Below are 22091 nucleotides of genomic sequence, written 5' to 3'. Positions count from 1 at the left end.
GATGGTTATTGTACCACTGATAAGATTGGACTTGTCTGTTGTGCTCTGGTGAACCTTTGCCCATCAATTGTTGATTTTGACTGAAGTACTTTTTTTTTATTCACTGTCAAAAATATCAACCAGTCTGGACTATATTATAGCCTAAAATTATTCATAATTGACTATTAAGTACATACAAACTAAACAAAGACATATACAGTCTTTGTTCAGTCATTGTTATTGTAATGTGGAAGAGAACACACAGCATAACACTTTCATCTGAACAGATTTATTAAAGGAAACCCGCACAGTTATCAGAACACTTAGCTTATAAACTATACAGTACTATAAATTATAGCATATAGTATATACTATAGTACAATTAAATAACTGTAAACACAATTTTGTATGTAATGTCTGTTTTTTATTGCATTACAATATCTCACTAACATTAAAAGTCCCTGAAGTGCATAGCTTTGTTCCTCAGATGACTGTCCATGAGCAGCACATTTCATCTTGCCAACTCTTACTTGAGGTCTCTTTGTTACAGTGAAGTCAATCTTCCGGCATTCCCAGAATTCCACCTTTGACGATGCAGTAGGTAACAGCCAATATGCCGTTTCTTGAGTCACTGTCTTTGAGTCTCTCAACTTCACTGTTTCTTCAATGAGAAACAACAATGCAGCAACATGTGTGCACGTCTCTCCGAGGCCCGCCATGCATGTACAGCGGGCTCCAAGTATCCGGCCAGACTTCTCAGCGATTATCCAGGGATCCAGGGGTGTTGCTCGGATTGATTGAGAATGGAGTATCTGAATATAAGACAAAGCAACAAAATAATACTGTAAGAACAGAATGGTTTCTCACCATTTCACTTAAAAAAATAACAGGTAGTCTTATATATTATTATACACTCATACACTGCATTTTTTGCACTGTTTTTCTTACATATCTATTTCTATTTCTGCATTGCTACTGAATACTTGTACTACTGCAACAATTGAATTTCCCCTCTGGTGATTAATAAAGATTTATCTTATCTGCATCACTTGTTCATAATGTAAGGTCCAGGCCCCCCAGGGGTTTTAAACTCTGATAGTGATAAGTGCTCTGTAGTTTTTAGTGTACAGCGTATATAGAAATGTAGACAGTGCATATCAAATACTAATACATATCAAACTGGAGGTCCTTGAAATGAAAAACTCATGGCTAACATTACACCCATGGTATTCATTCCTTACCAAAAAGTAGATATGCACGTGTGCTTCAAGTATACTAATTTTAAACTAAAAATAAGAGTATACTTCAGTTTGCTCTTAATGTAGTTATTTGAAGATATAATTTGCAAAGTTAATATTACTTATACTTTGCTTTTGCTAAAAAAAATATACTAAAAGTCTAAGTATTCTTAACTCATACTTATATTTCAACTTTTCACTGATATACTTAAGTGGTAGTGTTTTAATAATACCTTTTTACACTCAGTGGACTGTTCTTTACACTGCAGTGACAAGGTTAGAGACTGAGGTTACATTTTACTGGAAATACAATCCATCAATCCATCCATCCATTTTCTTCCGTTTATCCGGGGCCGAGATGCGGGGGCAGCAGCCCAAGCAGAGAAGCCCAGACCGCCCTCTCCCCGGCCACCTCCTCCAGCTTATCCGGGGGAACACCAGGCGTTCTCAGGCCAGCCGAGAGATATAATCTCTCCAGTGTGTCCCGGGCGTCGTCCCGGTGGGACGTGCCCGGAAAACCTCACCCAGGAGGCGCCCAGGGGGCATCCTTGTTAGATGCCCGAACCACCTCAACTGGCTCCTTTCGATGGAAATACTTTGGAGCCAAATAAAATACCTGAATCTATGTTTGTCACATTTTTTACTTAGCATTAAACATGGAGAAGAAGTATAACTAGAAGTTTATTGGTAGTAGTAATAGCAAACCTAAAAAGTTACTTCACAGTGTATTTTTTGTAAAGTAAAATGGGCACTTGAAGTTTACTGGTAGTAAACTAATAGTATACCTAAAAGATGACTTTCAGTACACATTAAAGTGTACTTTCATTAACTAAAAGTAGACTTAAAGTAATCTTTCAGGTACTCTTTTAGTTTACTTGTAATGAACTTTAAGTGTACTTCAAAGTGTGCTTTTATAAACTTAAAGGGGACCAATTTAGTACAAAGAAGTATACTAGTAAACTGCCAGTATATTTCTATCAGTGTACTTGGAGAATAGAAGTATACTTGGGGAAATGTATTTTTCTATAGTTAAGCATACTTAATAAAATATACTTGAAGTATGCTACTTTTTGGTAAGGGATGATATCATACAGTTAAGGTTTGGTTGATTAAAGATGTTATTGCATTACTTACTTTGGCATTCACAACACATCTGTCGCTGATGACTTGATACTGCATCTCCCTCACCCATCCACACACCATCTGGTTATAGGCCTCCAAACTTTTAAAAGATTTAAGGTCCTCCGCTGTGTATGGGCTTGGCGAGAAAACCAGGTAGTTGACGATATCAGGATGTGCAATAGACACAAGACTCTCCGGGTTGTCATTGATCCAAGACGAAGGAGCCAACTCGTATGGATCTGCACCACCAATAAACCTTAACTTTTCCAAATATCGTGGCCTTTCCTGTGGACCAAGTCCTTCCCTGTATGCCTTTGCATCTATAACGCATTTTGAGGAGCTTTTCTGTGGTTTCAGACATTGATCCATTGAAGTGTTTACCTTCGAGTGCCTCCAATATGGCCGCTCATCCAGGTTACTGCCCAGAACATGACGTAGGTGAAAACCCTCTATAGCAGTATAGTATTGCAACATGGCATTTGGGTCTTCTAACTAAAATAGGAAAATAGGAACATAAACAGTGCCATCATTGCCAGACCTGGCCCACATCTGGTTGACATACACTCTGCCATGACACCAGTCAGTCAGAAGTGCCAGCTTGATGCCGGATCCAGGCCAGACCTGTTTTCTATGAGCCTGGGCCACATAAACCAAACCACAATCGAGCTCGGAGCATTTAAGTGGCAGACATCTTGAGTTTTTGTGAGACACAAAAGAAAATAGTCTGCATCTGTGTTTCCATTATTTTCCACGGTTGGGAAGGTATAATGAAGTGGGAGCTTTAACACCTTTCTGCCACACGTAAATGCAAAATATGAACTTGGGACCGGTGTGGTTCAACAATGAACCAAATACATCATGATTTTTCTTCAACCACCACCATGAGGTTAGTACTCAGTTGTACTTTAGGCTACATCCTGTTCTTCTCAGAAACTGATTCTCGTATATATTGTTTCTGCACATTTTTCTTGATGCCCTTTTTTATGATCTTGGACAACAATTGTTAACAATTTAATTTCTCAAGAGCCAGTGACCAAAAACTAGAGGCTTCAGCCATTGCTCAGCTTGTGTGGCTTTAATATAGACACTATGATAGTTCCAGATATGTCTGGTAGGAGGTTTACTGTAAGCAAGCAACTTTACTTTATGACACTAGCCAACACACTGTTTCAGTACAGCCTCACTATATTTTCTACCACCAAGAACTGCAAGGGGTATTGTAGGCTGCTTTGCATCACAAGCAGGTGCACCAATTGTCATTGACTGTTTTTTGTCTTGATGCAGCTTTTGATAGCACATGTGACACATGAGGGACTGATGTGACTGATAAACTGAGGGGATCATGTTTTAATAGATAACATCATGTTACATTAAACAAGACGCTGAAAAATATAAACCATAAACTCGTCAGGTCACGGAGCAAATTATCAGCAGTGTCATCTTCCTATTGTCTCCTGTATAATATGAACCATCGGCTGCTGGCGAGTAGAAAGAACACATTTATCCTTCATCTGTTAACAATGTGTGAAGTGTTTCCTGTTCGTTCTACTTTAATTTAAAGTGTGAAAAATCAAATATAACTCAAGAAATATATATTTTTTTAACTATTTAAGTATTAAAAATTAAAAAAAAGATCACAAGACTATTTGAAAAGATTTTAATTAATTTGCATATGATTTTGAGCAAACAACGCAAGTGTGAAAACGTGACACCCTTAACATTTCACTTAACTAATTTAAGAATGCTTTGATTTCTTAATGACAATTCATTGGGTCATTAAAGTAGTTTAAAGAAAGTATAGCAAATAGAGACAGACTAAAAAAAAATCGAATTAAAAATAATCAAATTGCTAGTAAAAAAAAAACCCTCCTGATGTCCGTAAATACAGTGGAATAAAAGGTTCTTAAAGTTGTAAAGCAATATGTCAGGTAAAGTACTTCATGTTTGTACTTGAACTTGAGTAAATGTGTTGATCTACTTTCCAACAGTTCCAGCAAACACATGGAGCAACACAACGAGAACACAGAGTGCGGTGGGTCAGGTTTTCACCACTGCAACACACTGTCACACATCGGGGGCAGTAGTGGTTGGTGATGAACTGTCTGGGGAGGTGAAGGTAACAAAGCCTGGTTGTGTCCCTCTAACTGTGTCGCTGATCCATTTCTGGTACTGGGACACACGAGTGAACACTGAAGGAAATGCATCACACGCACTGACACTCAGAACTCCACTCTGGAGCCAGACTGATCCACTTTTGGTCATGAGTGGTGCTCCATAAGTAAACTGTGGAAAGACATTGATGAAAGTTATTAGGACAGACTCTTAGAGGTTGACCATCAATAACATCCACCAACTAAACAATGATTTATGTTGGGTAACGCTTGCTCGTCACAGTACCACACACAGTCAGTTAATATCACTTTGTCCAGTTAGGAAACATGAACCACTGTGTTGTAAAGGCTCACCTTTCAGCACATTCACTTCACCAGATGCACCTTGTTTCTTTTCCTCACCTTTGATTGGGGGTGGTGCTTGGCCTTAATTGCACTCACCTGTCACTCGTTATATAAGGACTGCACTCACTTACCCCTCACTCTTTCTTCACTCCCACATGGGGCGGCAGCTGAGGTGAGTTTCTCTTTGAGTCTCCTGAGTTCATGTATTATTTTGAGTTACTTAAATCATACTTTATTTCCTTTCAGAGATGGCAGTCCATGTGTCTTTCCTTTCTTTACCTGGAAGATGTTGTAAATGATCTGCTGGTAAATGCAGACAACGATCGTACTTCAGTTTTATTACTGCTGGATTTAAGTGCTGCGTTTGACACTGTGGATCACTGCATTTTTATTGGGTAGGCTTGAACATTTTATTGGAATTACAGGAAATGTTTTATTGTGGCTGAGATCTTACCTGTCTGGGAGGTCTCAGACTGTTAGTTTTAAAAATGATCTCTCTGAGACCTGTGCAGTGAGGCACGGGGTCCCTCAGGGCTCTGTACTTGGACCATTGCTGTTTTCTATGTACCTGCTGCCTCTTGGTGTTCTTTTACGTTCTTTTAATGTAACCTTTCATTGTTACGCTGATGACCTGCAGCTTTGTTCCTTTAACCATTGGAAATTGTGCTGAAGTCTCTAAACTAGAATCTTGTCTATCTGCAATTAAGGGCTGGTTATCGGATAATTTCTCACTCCTAAATACTGATAAAACAGAGTTGATGGTCATTGGGCCACACAGATTTAGCACTTGTCCCAAAATTTCATCTTGAGAATTGACAGTGTCATAAATTGCAGGGACAAGGTAAAAAAAACTTGGGGGTGTGGTTCGACATGGTGCTCTTTCGAGTATCATTTAAAAGAGATAACAAAGACTGCCTTTTATCATTTGAGGAACATAGCCAGAATCAGACAAGTTTTGTCAAGCGACACTGCAGAGGTTCTTATCCATGCATTTGTCTTCACGTATTGATTATTGTAACGCTCTTCTTTCTGGGCTACCAAAGAGAACTTTTCGAGGTTTCCAGATGGTGCAAAATGCAGCTGCTCGCATTTTAACAAGGACTGGGAAATTTAAGCACATTACCCCTGTACTGAACTCTCTGCATTGGCTACCTTGTCACGTTCGAGCAGACTTTGAGGTCCTGCTGCTCACCTACAAGGCTTTAAACGGATTGGCACCTACATACCTCTCCGACCTTTTACATCTTTATGTTCCATCCCGTACTCTCCGATCTCAGGACTCTGGCCTTCTAAAGGTTCCTAGAGCCAGAAAAGACAATTGGAGAGCGTGCTTTTTCTTTTCGTGCCCCGTTTCTGTGGAACAACCTCCCTCAAGATATTCGGCAGGCATGCTCTGTGGAGGTTTTCAAAACTAAGCTGAAGACACATTTGTTCACCCTCTTACATGTCTTAATTCTATTGCTTTTAGTTTTTCAATTTTTACTGTTTTTAACTTGTATTGTGTCTTTTACCTGTATTGCTATGTATCGCTTTTATTTTACTTATCTTTTTAGTTTTAAATAGTTGTACAGCACTTTGTTTGAAAGCGCTTTATAAATGAAGTTGTTTTTATTATTCAATAAAACGACAACCTGTAAATTGACTGCTTATTCTCATTCTAATCAGATGAGCCCATGATGATGACTACTTAAACCCTGAACCTTCCTTCCTCAAAACACACTGTGAATCCATTTCAGCTGCTTTGGAGCCCAAAGGGAATGTTTTCACACAGGCCTTCTCTCTCTCCTTATCCCTCCTGACTGATTTTCATCTAGTTCAGAGGTTCCCAAAGTGTGGGGCGCGGTATGAAAGGGAAAAAAAAAAAAAGAGCGCTTGGACACTGTGGACAGGTTTTTGACGGGGCTCCCACACAAACGCAAGGCAGGAGATGAAGCATCGCCAAATGTTTCCAAACAAACTTCCTTCCAAGCCAAAGACTAGAAAATATGGTGAAGCATATCTTCCCTTTGGCTTCACCTGCACAAGTGCCAAGGTAGGTCTCCCCTGCAAAATTAGTTTCCCTGCGTCGGGAGCAGCGCTGTGCTCTCCAAATCACGGACAAACGGTATCCAACATTCTTGATTTTTAGTTCAAACACTTCTTGTAATGACTAACTACTCCTGACATCTTGGACATGTTAGCTCTTTATGCAGTAAAGTTACAGTGGGATACAAATAATATCAGGCTGGTCCTGCCGTAATTTGTTCCCCCCGGTTCAAATCACGGACAAACAGTATCCCACAGCTGTTTGTTTAAACCCATTTTGCACAGACATTTTTTTGAAAAATGTATTGATACCAATGTTGAATATTACACGGGAAAAAGAACAACTACACATAAAATAATTACACCGTGACGCCTCTGCCTTTCTAAATGCAGGGACAGTAACTGCGTGTGTATGTAAGCGTGTAAAACCTGAAGATAGTCAGATTAACAGTATTTTGTCTCTATCTGCCATTCTGCAATTCATCTCATGTAAACAATAACGTGGCGCACAGCGTGACGTGAAAAGAGGCACACACCTTTGACGTTGCCTGACGAACTCTGGATTCCTCGTCCACACATAAACGCAAACAAGGAGGTTTTAAATAATCTCCGTTTTCGGTGAATCACAACGCCGTTTATGTGTTGACGAAAAGCCCAAACGCATAAACAGCTGAGTTTTCAAAAATACCCGTGTAGGTGTGGACTTAGCGTAAAAGAGTTAGTAGTATATTTTATTACTACCTGTAATTTATTGCCGTTTACTTGTATTTGCTTAATCATTTACTAAATGTTTGAGGTGTGAAATAAACCACAATGGAGCAAAATATGGGTGTGTGTGTTTGGAGGATGTGTTTGTGGGGGGGCGCGAACATTTTTCTTGTAAAAAAGGGGGGCCTGGCAAAAATAGTTTGGGAACCACTGATCTAGTTTAACTTTTTGTTAACATCCTTGTCACGGCTGGCTACATGAGATGTAACCTGCTTTCTAAGGAAAACCAACTCCTCCAGGATGACACATCCGTCACAAGGTTTGCTGTGTCTCCAGCACGATCCAAAGAGTTGTTGGAGATAACATGAAATGGGCAGTTACACAAGAAGAGCTGCACAGGGCTGTATTCTGTTCTCTAACAAACCACTGAGGCCTCCACAGAGCAGGTGTAGGTGACTAATTTACACACAAGTGAACTCTATTATCTAATTAGGTGACTTCTGAAAGCAATTGACTGCACTTCATTTTATTTAGAGGTATCAGAATAAAAGGGTCCTGAATACAAAGGCATGTCACACTTTTCAGATTTCCATTTGTTTAATATTATGAAAACCCTGTATCATTTTCATACCACCTCACAATTATGTGCTACTTTGTGTTGGTCTATGACAGAAAATCTAAATAAAAAAATTTAAGTTTGTGGTTTTAAGGTTTCAAAATGCGTAAAGGTTCAACTGTTGATCCCAAACCAGATGTGGAGGTCATTTCTGAGACTCGTAGAACTTAATTTTTCATTTAGCCTATTGTGTGCTGGGTTGTTATTTCTTCAGACCTCTGTTTGAATTATGATTATGTCCTTCATTTTTTCTGTAAGGCTAAAACTCAGTATTTTCTTTAGATTTTAGATTTCTTTAGAATCTTAATTTCTTTAAACTCATATTGTGCAAAAGTCATTCTAGTAACAATGATCAATTAACCATCTGCATTTTCCTCCTCCTAAGCTCGCAGCGCTGGAGCAACACATCCAACATGAGTAAATTAAAGTTCATTCTCGTAATTTGCATCACCCCTCTAAGCAGAAGGTGATCTTCCTCTTTCAGGTTTGGCAGTAAGTTATGTTCTGTTTGAGTAACCAGAAAAACTGGTGAAACTCACCTCAAAGCTCTGCTATTCAAACCTTACAGATGTTCACTCATAACGACCTCTAGACACAGTCTCTCATCTACAGAGTGGTCTTCTTTACAAAAGTGTTAACTGTGGACTCAGCAATCGCTTAAAACTCATTTGTTTAGAAATCAGCAGGGTCATGCTTTAAACTGACTGAGCAGAGTATTTCCCAAAGCCACTGAACTGCAGTAACCATCGACTAAGGGCTTTCAAGTTTTTTGCTAGCAAGTTATGAATTAGTGAAACATGTCACATTTAACTGCATAGTTCAACTGAATTCCGCAATGACCTTTTCAGTTAGGTATCGGTTTACCACAGCTTCAGCCGCTTTTATGTCATTGTTTAATGTGGAACACCATGTTTCTCATAGGGCCATTTATACAAAAGTAATTCAGCCCAGTATAATGAGCCTTTACATAAAAAAAACAAAAACAAACAAAAACAAGTTCTGTCATCTCAGTCTATGCATACTTTTACACATAAAGCCTGCTTTAGCTGCTCCCTTATTAACACAAGAGGTTGTCACAACAGACAGCTCCACATATTTTTTAATAAAAAATAAAGGTTGTAGTCACCAAGCATGAATCCTTGTCTCCAGCACAGATCATGTTCTCTGTGATCTTGGGATAGCTCCCTTGAAAGATGCCTTTGCACTCATTGTTTCCCACGATTGGTACTTTGGCCTCCTGCAGGGTTTTGGTGAATGTACCATCACCTAATTGGAGAGAATTTAAATATTAGGCCCCAGAAACACCAACACAATGCTGTAACCGAAAATAAATGTTTTACAACTTACTATTATAACCCAAACCAATGACCCAGCTACTGGTCTCATTGTTGTAAGTGCTGTTTTCTGAGGCTAAGCAGGTCGGCTGAATGTGGTCTGTGAAATTCACAGGAGCCGACAGCTTCAGAAGACAAATGTCGTTCTTGAGAGTTGCAAAGTCGAATTCAGGATGGCAGATAATCTTCTCCAGAGTCCGATTCACTTCATTTGGGTTTGAACCTGACAGGCTGTAGCCTCCCAGATAGACTGTTGGATCCCACCGTGTCAATGTGTCACTTCACACACACATGGACACAAAACGTTATTTTTAAATGGCACCTTTTCTCTCTATCACAGGACAATGCAATGTCATGAGTTTCCTTTTTCTTTTTACTTTTATGTCTTCAATTTCTTTGAGTTTTTTCATCAACAAAAATGTAAACTTGCAGCATTGACTCACAGTGGAATGAAAGATGCAGCTGTCAGCACCCACTGCTCGTTGATTAAGGACGCACCAAATTGAAATCCAACTATAACTACAGCAGCATATGAGGGCCAGCTTCCTGATGCTGCATCATGACCTTCTGTGATGTTGCTGCTGTTCACAGCCCTGCTGCTACATGCTGGCAAAATAAAAGAGCACAGTTAAACACATTAAAACCACTCAGATGACAGATAACACTGATTAGTGCAACACTCTGCTGGGAGATGTGATGCACAGATAGTTCCTCCTCTATGTCAGGATACTGGAAGATTTTACAGCACAAAATAAATTCAGAGTTTAAAGAAAAATCAAAAGTCAGCACGCTCTGTCACTGCAACAAATGTGGATATTACTGTGTATATGTTCTCATTACTGTGCAGCTGACAGAAGGACAGAAAGGTTCAAACCAAGCTTAAAACTTGTAAAAGAACTTGTACAAATGTCTGTTTTCTCATTTTCAGGTGATCATTCAGACCAGCATGGTAAGCATCCAGAAATAAAACTTTTTAAGAAGCTTGAAAAAAGGTGAATGTTTCACCTCCTCTCATCTGAGAGAGGTGAAATGTCTTTAACAAACTTAAAGCTCCTTAGACTACCATGACCTGGATAACTAAGAAACTACACAGAGTTAAACCGGTTGAGTGCAAATATATGTAAGATGAAGAAATGATCACATTCTAAAAGCAAGATTTTATTGCTGACTGTTGTTGAAACATTTAAATATTAACCTGTTTGTTCATCTTTATGTCACAGTCAACATTTGTACCTCTAATTAATCTCGTACTTCTTCCAACCCTGATAAAATCTCAGTAATAAAAAAATATCTAAAGAAGAAAAAACCTTTTTCTCACCTTTGCATAAGAAAATGATCACCACAATGAAACAGCGCACAAACTGTTGGAGAGTCATCGTAAACTGCACCTGTTTTGTGACGTCTTAGCCCTTAAGCACCAACAGTGACACAGGTGTCACCGCCCCTTTAACATTGAGGACAGTTTCTGTTAATGTTTCAAAATTGATTCTCCCATAGTTTTTATGACGGTAAAAAATGGGTCTGGGCTCTTAAGGGTTTTAAACTCTAAATATTTAAACATTATGTTCAGCTGCCCACATTTCTATAAATAATCAGGGCTGATTTTTTCCAGTCAGACTTGTTGGTCTTTGAATAGGTTTAATTACAGTCTGTTAAGCAGTTGTGGAATTTGGTTTAAAGTACTGGAATAATAAAACGCACAAGTTGTTACCGCCACTGACGAGGTTGTCTTTGGCAACATTTACTTTTATGTGTCACATTCTGTATGTTCACTTTAGAAGAAACAAAACTTTTACTGCTACAAAATATTATTCTCTTAAATTAAGGCTGCTTAGATTTTTGAATTAAATTATTAAATAAATCTGTTTCATTAATAATTATTTTATTTATACACAATGCAGTTGTGCTCATACACATGATAATGGTTTTCTAGAAGTCTCTGGATCAGAGAGTCTGAACAAGATATCCTGAACCAGACCTTAGAATCAGTAGAAGAACAATGAATAATAAAATTCGGTAATCAAGGCTACATAGGGCATGTTTTGTGTCCACGTCTCTCTGAATCCAGGAAAAGGAGCAGATAGGAGGTCAAGGAAGTGAGCGGATGTGAATGGGGAGAGGATTCATAAGACAGCAGGACTACCACGTCCATGCTGGGAGAAGATAATCTTTGTTATTGTCTCAGTATATAAAGCTGTACTGCCTGTGTCAGGGTTATCCTTTCTGTGAGGCAGACTATTGTATCACGCAAAGGTCCAGCACTATATGTAATTTCAACTACCAAAGCAAATTAAATCATTTTAAACAACAATAACAAAGCCAAGCAGAATAACATCACATAGCGCCGCTATTATTGACAAGATTTTTACTAATGTCATGGATTTCGTAATTAATAGTGGCCTGCTTGTCTGTGACATAACTGACCACTTACCAGTTTTTACTTTGTGTGACTGTGATTTAAAAAAAATAGATACCAAGATTACGATAGCAAAGCGAACAATAAATGAAGAAGCAATTCATGCCTTCAATTTCGATTTAGCACAACAAGATTGGAGTTCGGTGTATGAAGAGTCAGATGTGGACAAGGCTTATGACAATTTCCTAGATATTTTCACTATGTTGTACAATAAACATTGTCCTGTAAATGAACACAAGATAAAGAAAAAAAAGATAAAAAGTCCTTGGCTCACAAAAGGAATTATCAATGCTTGCAAAAAGAAAAACAATCTGTATAAACAGTTCATCAAAGTAAAAACAAAAGAAGTGGAACAAAGATATAAAGCATATAGAAATAAATTGACTGATATTATAAGAACGAGTAAACAACTTTATTATAGAAGAAGATTATATGAAAATAAAAACAATATAAAAGGAACTTGGGATGTGTTAAATAACTTAATCAAACAAGGATCTTCTGGAACATCATATCCTGAATGTTTCATTGATGCAAATGGTGAAAATCACAACATGAGTAACATTGTTGATGGGTTCAATAAATTATTTATAAATGTTGGCCCTGAACTAGCAGCGGACATCCCGTGTCAAAAAAATGAAAATATCAGTAATATAAAATCAAATCCCTTTTCACTGTTCCTCTCAGCTACAAATGAGCAAGAAGTAATAAATATCACATTAAAATGTAAAAGTAAGTCTTCAATGGATTATCATGACATAAATGTGTCTGTAGTTAAACAGGTTATTCTGAATATTGCTAGTCCCTTAACATATGTCTGTAATTTATCATTTCAGTCCGGTTGTTTTCCAAAAAAAATGAAAATTGCGAAAGTAATACCACTATACAAAAGTAATGACAAACACAGCTTTACCAATTATAGGCCTATTTCTCTACTGCCTCAATTCTCAAAAATTTTAGAAAAACTTTTTAATTCAAGATTAGAAAAATTCCTTGAAAAACATCAAATAATAAATGTTGGTCAGTATGGTTTCAGAACGCCAAGAACCACTTCTATGGCGATAATTGAGGCAGTAGAAGAAATTACTAAAGCACTGGATAAAAATAAATATGCAGTTGGTATTTTTGTTGATCTCAAAAAGGCCTTCGACACAATCAATCACTCAATTTTATTGGATAAATTGGAAAGATATGGTGTTCGAGGGAAAGCTGGTAACTGGTTAAAAAGTTACCTAACGGGTCGGGAACAATATGTTAGCATAGGGCATTACCATTCAGAGAAACTTGGTATTACATGTGGTGTTCCCCAAGGGTCAGTGTTGGGACCAAAACTTTTCAATGTATACATAAATGATATTTTTGATGTTTCTCAAGTACTTAAATTCATACTGTTCGCAGATGACACCAACATATTTTTCAGTAGCGATGATTATACTGATCTTGTAATGACCGTAAACAGGGAGCTAAAATTAATTAAAAAAAATGGATGGATATAAATAAATTATCATTAAATATAAATAAAACTAAAGCAATGTTTTTTGGCAATTTAAAATATAATATAGAATTACCAATTATCATTGAAGGTGTACCAATTGATAATGTGAGTGAAAACAAATTTTTGGGAGTCGTAATTGATAACAAAATTTCATGGAAACCCCACGTCAGACACATAAAAACCAAAATTTCCAGAAGCCTCGCAGTTTTGAACAAAGTGAAACCATACCTTGATAAAGATGCACTTCGTACTCTGTACTGTACCCTGGTTCTTCCATATTTTACATATTGTGTGGAAGTGTGGGGAAACATATAAAAATACAACTAATCCATTAGTCACAGTACAGAAACGAGCACTGCATATTATTCACAAGGCTGGTTATCTAGATCATACTCACAAACTCTTTCTTCAGGCAAAGTTACTTAAATTCCAGGATCTGGTTAATTACAATACATCCATAATTTTATACAAAGCCTTTAATAAACTTCTACCTGCAAATTTACAAACTATATTTGAAATTTGAGAAAGGGTTTATAATGTGAGAGGCTTCGGGGAATTCAAATTACCCAGAACTCGAACAACCCGTCAAGGTTTTTGTGTGTCTGTATGTGGTGTGAAAATCTGGAACAGTCTGAGTTACAACTGAAACAATGCAAAAATATTCATAGATTTAAATTCCTCTACAAACAGTTGGTCTGGTCACAGTATAATCAATGATGGTTTTAGTGTGCTCTGTAATGTCTGTTCTCTTACCATTGCTGGTATGGATTCCAAAAAAAAAAAAAAAAAAAGTGTGTGCGTATGTATGTACATGTATGTACATGTGTGTGTAGATATATATGTATGTATGTATGTATAATGTATGTGTGTTTCTTACTATGTAATTATTATTGCCTGTTACCTAATGCAATTTGTAATTAATATATTCTTTATTCTGTTATGAAGGTTCTATTTGTTGTTTGCGAGCTGCAGTTGAGATGCTTGCATGTGCCCGGGGCTGTTGATGGGTTTGTTTGGTTTGCAACGATGGGCGTAGCTGCGGGAAGCTTATTGTTTTTTTTATTGATGAGTGAGTATAGGGGTGAGATTTAATAAGTTTTTTTTGTCCCACTCCTTTTCAGGTAATTTTTGTTTTTTGTTTTGTGCACTTTATGTTCAATATATGTATTTTGTTGTGCCTGAAATGAACAAATTAAAAAACAAAAAAAACAAAACAGATGTTTCTCCTGAAATTCCTTCTGAAAATTTTGAAAACGACGTGTCCCATCAAACTTCAATTAGTGAAAAAATCCAAACTAAATTTCCTCCGAATGGTTTGTCGATAACCTCACTCTCAATAACGCTCTCAGAAATGGAGTTTGCACAGCAAGGTAAATACCTAGAAAAGAAACCTGCAGAAAACCTAAACAGTGGTAAGAGAAGCAGCCTGAGTGAAACTACTGACTGAGTAACATAATCTATTGAAGGATGATGAGGGCAGTGCTGAGAAAGGCTGTAGTTCTCATGGAGCTTCATTTTTATGAATACATACAAGTACACTGTTTGTGTATCACTCACATGGGATTTACAAAAAACCAAAAGTTTGACAAAAGTATTGATATTGGTGATGTTTTTCCAATGGGACTGACTCACAGATGTATAAACTTGCAGGTGACAATCTTGCTTTGATATTTTTTGATACCAAACTAATATGGAAGTAAATGAAAGCTACCAACTGATGCACACCGAATACTTCAACCACACCTGTGAAAAAATCTGGAGTGGCTGGTTCTGCCTATCTGCAGAACAGCCATAGGCATGTTTGCTTGGAACATTCGGAGTTCTTCCTTGCCAACATTTGGCTGTGGTAAGAACATGCTGTTCTTGTTAACAACTAGTGGTGTACCCTGCTCACATATCAAAGAGCAGACATTGAACTGTGGTTTGTATGAACACTGAAACTGTGTTCATACAGTAAATGGGCGGGTTCTGATATTACACGTTTCTACTCTCCCAGATTACTCAAAGTGCTCTGTATAACATGCCACACTCACACATTTTCTCTAAACTGGGTGCTTTCTAACTACATTCTTTACATGCAGACTGGAGCAGCCAGGGATCGAACCGCTAACCTTCCAATCAGTAGGTGATCTGCTCTACGGCCTGAGCTACAGCCACTCACTGGCAAGGATATTGTCAATGGAAAATTGTACTTAGTAGTCAGTATAAGCTTTTAATGATATAAATTTGCATATGATAGAATACTGTATGTTGACCTTTTGATGACTTAGACTGTTGTCCGCTACAGGACTGTTTTATAAATTCTTTCTCACAGCTGAATAAGCTGTTATTATTTCACTCCTGCCAGGAAGAGGAGAGCTGGACACTCTTATCTGACGCTCCCTAACAAGAAGAGAGGCTGAATCCTTCTGAATCTCACAACACACACGCATACACCTAAACCACTCTTATCTTCACTCCCTACGCACTAACTTTCCTCTGCCTATGAATAGACGTATTCACTGTTGTATTATTTTTGCATATAAATAAAGACAGGTGCAAGAACAGAGCGCTGATCACAGGGCCCCCACTCTGTTGTGAGCGTTCTGTGACCGCCCTTGCAAGTAAAGATCTACAGTGTGTGTCTCTTCACTCTTAGACTCTCAGCTGAAGAAGTGTCATTTAGAATAAATCTCTTGACATTTATTTTGGTCCTTCGAGCCGGATCAGAAATATCAGAACTGTTATCTGTGACTCTGTTCCAAGGATCCAGAACTGATTCCTGACGCCGTGGGAAGCCAGCACCGAAGTCTGTGCACAGCCCTCTTAGACGAGGCCGAAAGCCCTGGGACGTTTAAATTCGGGTCCAGGCCGGTGTTTTTAGTCTGGTCCATGGCGGTGGGATTCAGTCTGACGATCCGAATCACCAGTGAGACGTCTGAGGGTGAGAGAAACACTATTTTGTAAAACGGCCACGAAGGTTTTAAGAAACGCGTAAAATAAAATGATAAAATAGGTTAAGTTCGCCAAAAGGCCAAAAGAACTAAGTTTAGACCAGTTTCAGAGGTAGCCGAAATTATCTCGTGACAAATTATTAAAGAAACGCGTAAAATAGGTTAAGTTCGCCAAAAAGAACTAAGTTTAGACCAGTTTTAGAGGTAGCCGAAATTATCTCGTGACAAATTATTTAAGAAACGCGTAAAATAGGTTAAGTTCGCCAAAAGGCCAAAAAGAACTAAGTTTAGACCAGTTTCAGAGGTAGCTGTTAAATACTTCGTGACAAATTAGCGCGCAAATGTCTATCTGTGTGTATGTGTGTATGTGTCTAGAAGTAAGTTGATTTTACAGCACAATACGCTGCTGAACTACTTCTATTTTATTTGTTTTCTTTGCTTGAGGCTCACGTACTGGTGACAAATGAGAACGGTTGAGTTTTATCTCGTAAAACTGATACCGCTTCATTTTTTAGAAGTGAAGTCGAAGGGCGTATCAGCAACCACTCTGAAGTCAAGCGTGCCAGTGACAGCCCAGCAAAATCTTTGACAATGGGGAATAAACAAGCAAAATTAACACCTGATGAGGAATGTTTAGAAAAACAACAAACCGGAGCAGGAGTAATCCAAAAGAGAGGGAGAGGAATGCATAGGGGAAGAGCAAGAGGTAGAGACAGACCTAGATACACACCAAACAGTAATTATAGCACTACATGCTGGAAGTGTGGAAAAGAGGGACATTTTGCACGTGACTGTAAGAAGCAAAGAAGACAGTGACTCAGAACAGGATAGTAGCTCAGGTGAAGAGAACAGTTCAGATTAGGAAGAACATAATAATCCCTCACCAAGTAAAAATTAGAGATCCAAGTATAAGTTTAAAAAGGGCTGGATACAGACCCAACTGAATACATATAAATGCAAGAGGAATAAAGTTAAATAAAACAACTGTAATGTCTCAAATTGATAAAAGCAAGGATAACAACCTGTAAACTGGTATTAACAATGAAACATAGTTAGGATGAAGACCGTGCCCAGAATGAATAGAATGAAAGAAAATACATAACTCACACAAACACATATTAAATGAAATAGAGAGATGCATAAGGTATATTAAGGTTGTGTCATTGTTCAGCCAAGGAAAATGTGTGAAAAGGAAAATGTCTCCAGCTTGGGAAGGGGTGAGACTGCAGCTCACCCTCAGCCCTTGGTGGACACAAATAAAATATAAATAAAATATTGTAATATACTATTGCTGTTATATAAAAAGATAATAACATTAATAATGAAATAATATTAATATGAAGAGGCACCTCAGTCAGCTATGATGTGAGGTGGATAATTGTTAGAAGTAATCTGCATCAAGCTTAAGGTTTGCTCAAATTCAGTATAATGACATATGAAATGAAGAAAATAAAGAAAATATGTAAACTACTTAAGTGCATAGAGGCACTTGACCTGCTCGAAAACCTGTCATCCTAGATGAGACATTGCTGAAATATAGAGCACACCTATACTAACAACTAAAAACCCTGTATACAACAGCTAAAGCTACACAATTGAGAAGCTGAATTAAATACATGGTCACTGCTAAGCTGATGAGCAGGTTACACATTTTTTAGAGCAGGAGCTGCATAAGAACACATCAGAGGGAGGGAAACAGCTATTAAAGCTCAAACATGAAGCTGTCTGTGGGCTCAGTTTTTTTTTCCCTCACGCTTCTGATTTGTTTTTGGCAGCAGCCTTTTTGCATCCTGACTCGTGTGTAAAGCGTTCAAGCCATCAGTAACTTGTTTTTGTTTTGTTTTGTTTTTTGTTTTGTTGGGTTGAAAAATGAATAAATTTGTGATCATACTTGTGGATCACAGTGACACATAATGATTAGGCATATGATTTACTAATGCAGATGTAATAACTTTATTCTAAAATTCAAGGAGAACAAACAAGAACATCTTCAGTTGTGTCTTGTTGTTGTTCTCTGTGCAGTGTGCTGAGTTTTGTTTTTGTTTCTTTTGTTTTTTGAAATGTTGCTTGAGTGATGAGTACTGTAACTTCTGTTCAGAGCCAGCTGAGAGCTGGGTTGTCTGTTTTGTTTTAGGTGACAAGCCAGAAAAGTTAAAACTTAGTTTCTTGTTTTGAAAAAAAAGGGGGAAAAGGGAGGTTTTGTGTTTCTCAACCAAGAACAACTACAATTTCATTTTCTGTTTTTGAGAAAGGAGAATTTATTATAATAATAATGATAATAATAATAATAATAATAATAATAATAATAAAACAAAGAGTGATGTTTTGCTTAAGTGTTGAAGCAGGCTAATACTGCAACATACCGTCTAATGCATGATCTGCGAGCAATATATGAAATCATCTTATTTATCTTTAAATAAACTCCAATTATGGAGACCTGAAGTCACATGCTTAGGGCACACCCTCAGGTGAAGGCAGAAAGCTACTAAACAAAGAAAAGAAGCCATACAAAATGCGCCACAGCCACAAACTAAGCATTCACATTCTTTCTAACTCTTAGTGAGCCTGAGTTATGACCTTGGCTCCCTGTTTTTCTGCTTCCACCAAAGGTGGGGGTGACGCTCCCGTGGCATGTGCTCTGTTCTCTTTACTATCACAAAGAAAAAAAAAAAAGAGAGAGGCCCCTGCTCTCTGAATACAATATTCTCTTCATAACTCGGCAGTATGAAATGTCATGAAACAGTGTAACTCACTCACAGTAAATCAGCAGTATAGGATAATACAAACCTATCTAATAAATCTAATGATTTTCAAATTCTTTTAACTAAGAAGTGTGGTGCAAACTAAAACTACATACTGATTACACAAGAAGTATGATGTGGCCTACAGCAGTATCATGATTCACTCATTTTGATTATAGGTATAATGTAATATATAACAGCATAATAATCTCACAACTGCTACAAGCACATATGCCTTTCTTAACACACGCGAAAGAAAGGCAACTGTTGAGAAAATGCTCTTTTGGGTGAGACAGTCCCAGAGGCCTTGCATGCAAGCTACTAATACACATACATGCAATGAAGAACAGCTTACACTACAGCACACACTATACATGTGCCTATATCCCTCATTAGTGTTAAAACAGGGAAAACTTAATAGTTTTGTTATCAAATGCTGAAGTTTACCCACTACTAACAAATAAACTCTCTGGGTTGCAGGACAACAACTTCAAAAAGAAAGAGACTGGTATGACCAACCAGTGATGAAACAACAAATTTAGTGGTTAAGAGTCAAATGGTGAGATGTTTTCTGCTGATTGAATCATACAAGTGATTACTGAAGGAAGGAAAATTCCTTTTTTGTGCTTTTAAACGTGATCTTACGAATTTTAATATCTACCTGTGTTGTCCTGTCAACTTGGTGGGTTATGAGTTGATTATATTGTGAGGAAAAACAAAAAAGGGGGAGAGAAGGCTGACACAGGGCCTGGCCCGGTGTTTCTCCCCTCTCTGAATAACACAGCCAAAACAACATCATTTTCCTGTTCGTCTGTTTTTGTTTTGTTTTTGTTTTTTCTCTTTATGTTTAATTACAGGCTGCTTTGCTGGTCCTGAAAGCCGAAGCTGACCTGGACTCCTGCTCTCCCCTCTACCATCTCTGACCCTGACCCTGACCAAATACTGCAGCAGCTGGACCCTAACAACAATCTAAAAATGTCAACAGTGCTACAGGAAAGCGATCTCATGCAGCAGAGACGGAGAGCGTTAAATCCAAGGCCCGTTTCACTACACGGGGGAGATTTCCAGACAGCTTCAGCTGACAGAGCTGTGACGAGACACCCATTAAGCCTGAATGAAAAGTAAGGCCGAGCAAAAGAATGCTGACCTTGATAACTCTGCATTAACACTGTACAGGACAGTGACGGACCAACACGGATGATCGGGCAGCAGAAGAAAGGGCGTGCCAGAGACAGGAGGAGCAACTGAGGTCAAAAGGCACCTCAGAATGGACAAAACACAGAAGAAGATGCAGGTTTCACCTGCGGTGAGCATGGACACTGGAGAAAGGACTGCCCCAATTGGGGCCAAAACCAGGACAGACTGAACTTTGAGCAGCAGCATAAATGGTCGCAACCGGACTGAAAAGGAGGAGGGCAGGACCCCAGGACACACTTCAGGCCGTGGTTTACCCAAAACACCAGAACAGGAAAGTGATAAACACGCCAACATACACAAACATACACATCTACACACACTGACTCAGAATGAAGAGAAACACACACCTGAACAGATGTGCACTTGTTGATTGAGTGAGAAATGACACACACACACATTAGACAATGTACACTCATCAAACATGACTGATGCCCTGAACGCCTTGAGACAGATCCAGCAGGCCCAAAATCAGGATTATGTAAATAATACAAGTGACTGCTAAAAAGACTACTACTACCTTTTCACTGTGCAATACTTTTTGTTAAAAACCAACGGTGCAATAGACTTCAATACTTGAAATACTTGAAATACTTGCAATTCCTTTGTATTCTTATTCTTATTTATTCTATTTATCCCTTTTTGTATTTTTACTTTTATTTTGTGTCTTTGTAACATGTATCCTGCCATGTCTAAAACTCATGATTAACCGTATAATTGTTTCCACTGTTGCTGCATACATAGCCGTGACAAATGATGATGATGATGACCCCGACCTGTTGGAACATGAAGACTTTGTGTGATTAATGATGATGTGACAGAAAATGTACAACAAGATGTTACATACTGATATCTCACTTGAAAGTTATACTGACAACAGGAGGGAATGTCAATGGAAAATTGTACTTAGTAGTCAGTATAAGCTTTTAATGATATAAATTTGCATATGATAGAATACTGTATGTTGACCTTTTGATGACTTAGACTGTTGTCCGCTACAGGACTGTTTTATAAATTCTTTCTCACAGCTGAATAAGCTGTTATTATTTCACTCCTGCCAGGAAGAGGAGAGCTGGACACTCTTATCTGACGCTCCCTAACAAGAAGAGAGGCTGAATCCTTCTGAATCTCACAACACACACGCATACACCTAAACCACTCTTATCTTCACTCCCTACGCACTAACTTTCCTCTGCCTATGAATAGACGTATTCACTGTTGTATTATTTTTGCATATAAATAAAGACAGGTGCAAGAACAGAGCGCTGATCACAGGGCCCCCACTCTGTTGTGAGCGTTCTGTGACCGCCCTTGCAAGTAAAGATCTACAGTGTGTGTCTCTTCACTCTTAGACTCTCAGCTGAAGAAGTGTCATTTAGAATAAATCTCTTGACAGATATGTAAACCGTCACTAGCTCAAGTGAGCCTGTACACTTGATAAAGTGCACACTCACAAACCTGTCAAACCTGCAATTGAAACATTGGCTACTATAGTGGATTTTCACAGTGCGTTATTGCCGTGTCATCAAATCAGAAGTCGCCATATTGGAGATACTGGACGTAAACAAAGCACACGCACTTAAATAGATTTCAAATGTCGAACGAAAGGAAATGGTGAATTATTGCCGTGTTTTCGGCTGTACCAATCGGTCAGACCGTGAAAAACATTTGCAGCTTTATAGACTGTCACAAGTTATTACAAATCAGGGAGAACAATGCCGAAAGTTATCAGAGGAAAGGAGTGTGTGGTTGTTGTTGTGGTTAGCGAAACTGAAGCAGGATCTACAAGGCAAAAAACTGGACAACATCCAAATTTGTTTGGCTTATTTCTTATCAG

General features: G+C 38.2%; 1 protein-coding gene across 2 annotated transcripts; it reads right to left on the bottom strand.

Moving 5' to 3' along the window:
* Window positions 1–335: 335 nt before the first annotated feature.
* Window positions 336–10932, bottom strand: LOC109195771 (serine protease 48-like). Of its 2 annotated transcripts, none has more exons than XM_025901197.1 (5): window positions 10797–10932; window positions 9922–10084; window positions 9492–9757; window positions 9271–9410; window positions 336–791 (listed from the first exon to the last, which is right to left on the bottom strand). In XM_025901197.1, the coding sequence occupies exons 1-5, from the start codon at window positions 10852–10854 to the stop codon at window positions 351–353; spliced, it is 1068 nt and encodes a 355-aa protein (XP_025756982.1). In that variant the 5' UTR covers window positions 10855–10932; the 3' UTR covers window positions 336–350. The 2 variants fall into 2 exon arrangements, with proteins under 2 accessions (XP_025756982.1, XP_019204013.1); XM_019348468.2 differs by lacking the exon at window positions 336–791 and adding an exon at window positions 4021–4622.
* Between the last annotated feature and the right edge of the window lie 11159 nt (window positions 10933–22091).

Source organism: Oreochromis niloticus, linkage group LG19 (assembly GCF_001858045.2).
Source record: "Oreochromis niloticus isolate F11D_XX linkage group LG19, O_niloticus_UMD_NMBU, whole genome shotgun sequence".
Taxonomy (NCBI): Eukaryota; Metazoa; Chordata; class Actinopteri; order Cichliformes; family Cichlidae; genus Oreochromis; species Oreochromis niloticus.
This window is presented reverse-complemented; position numbering and strand designations above follow the sequence as displayed.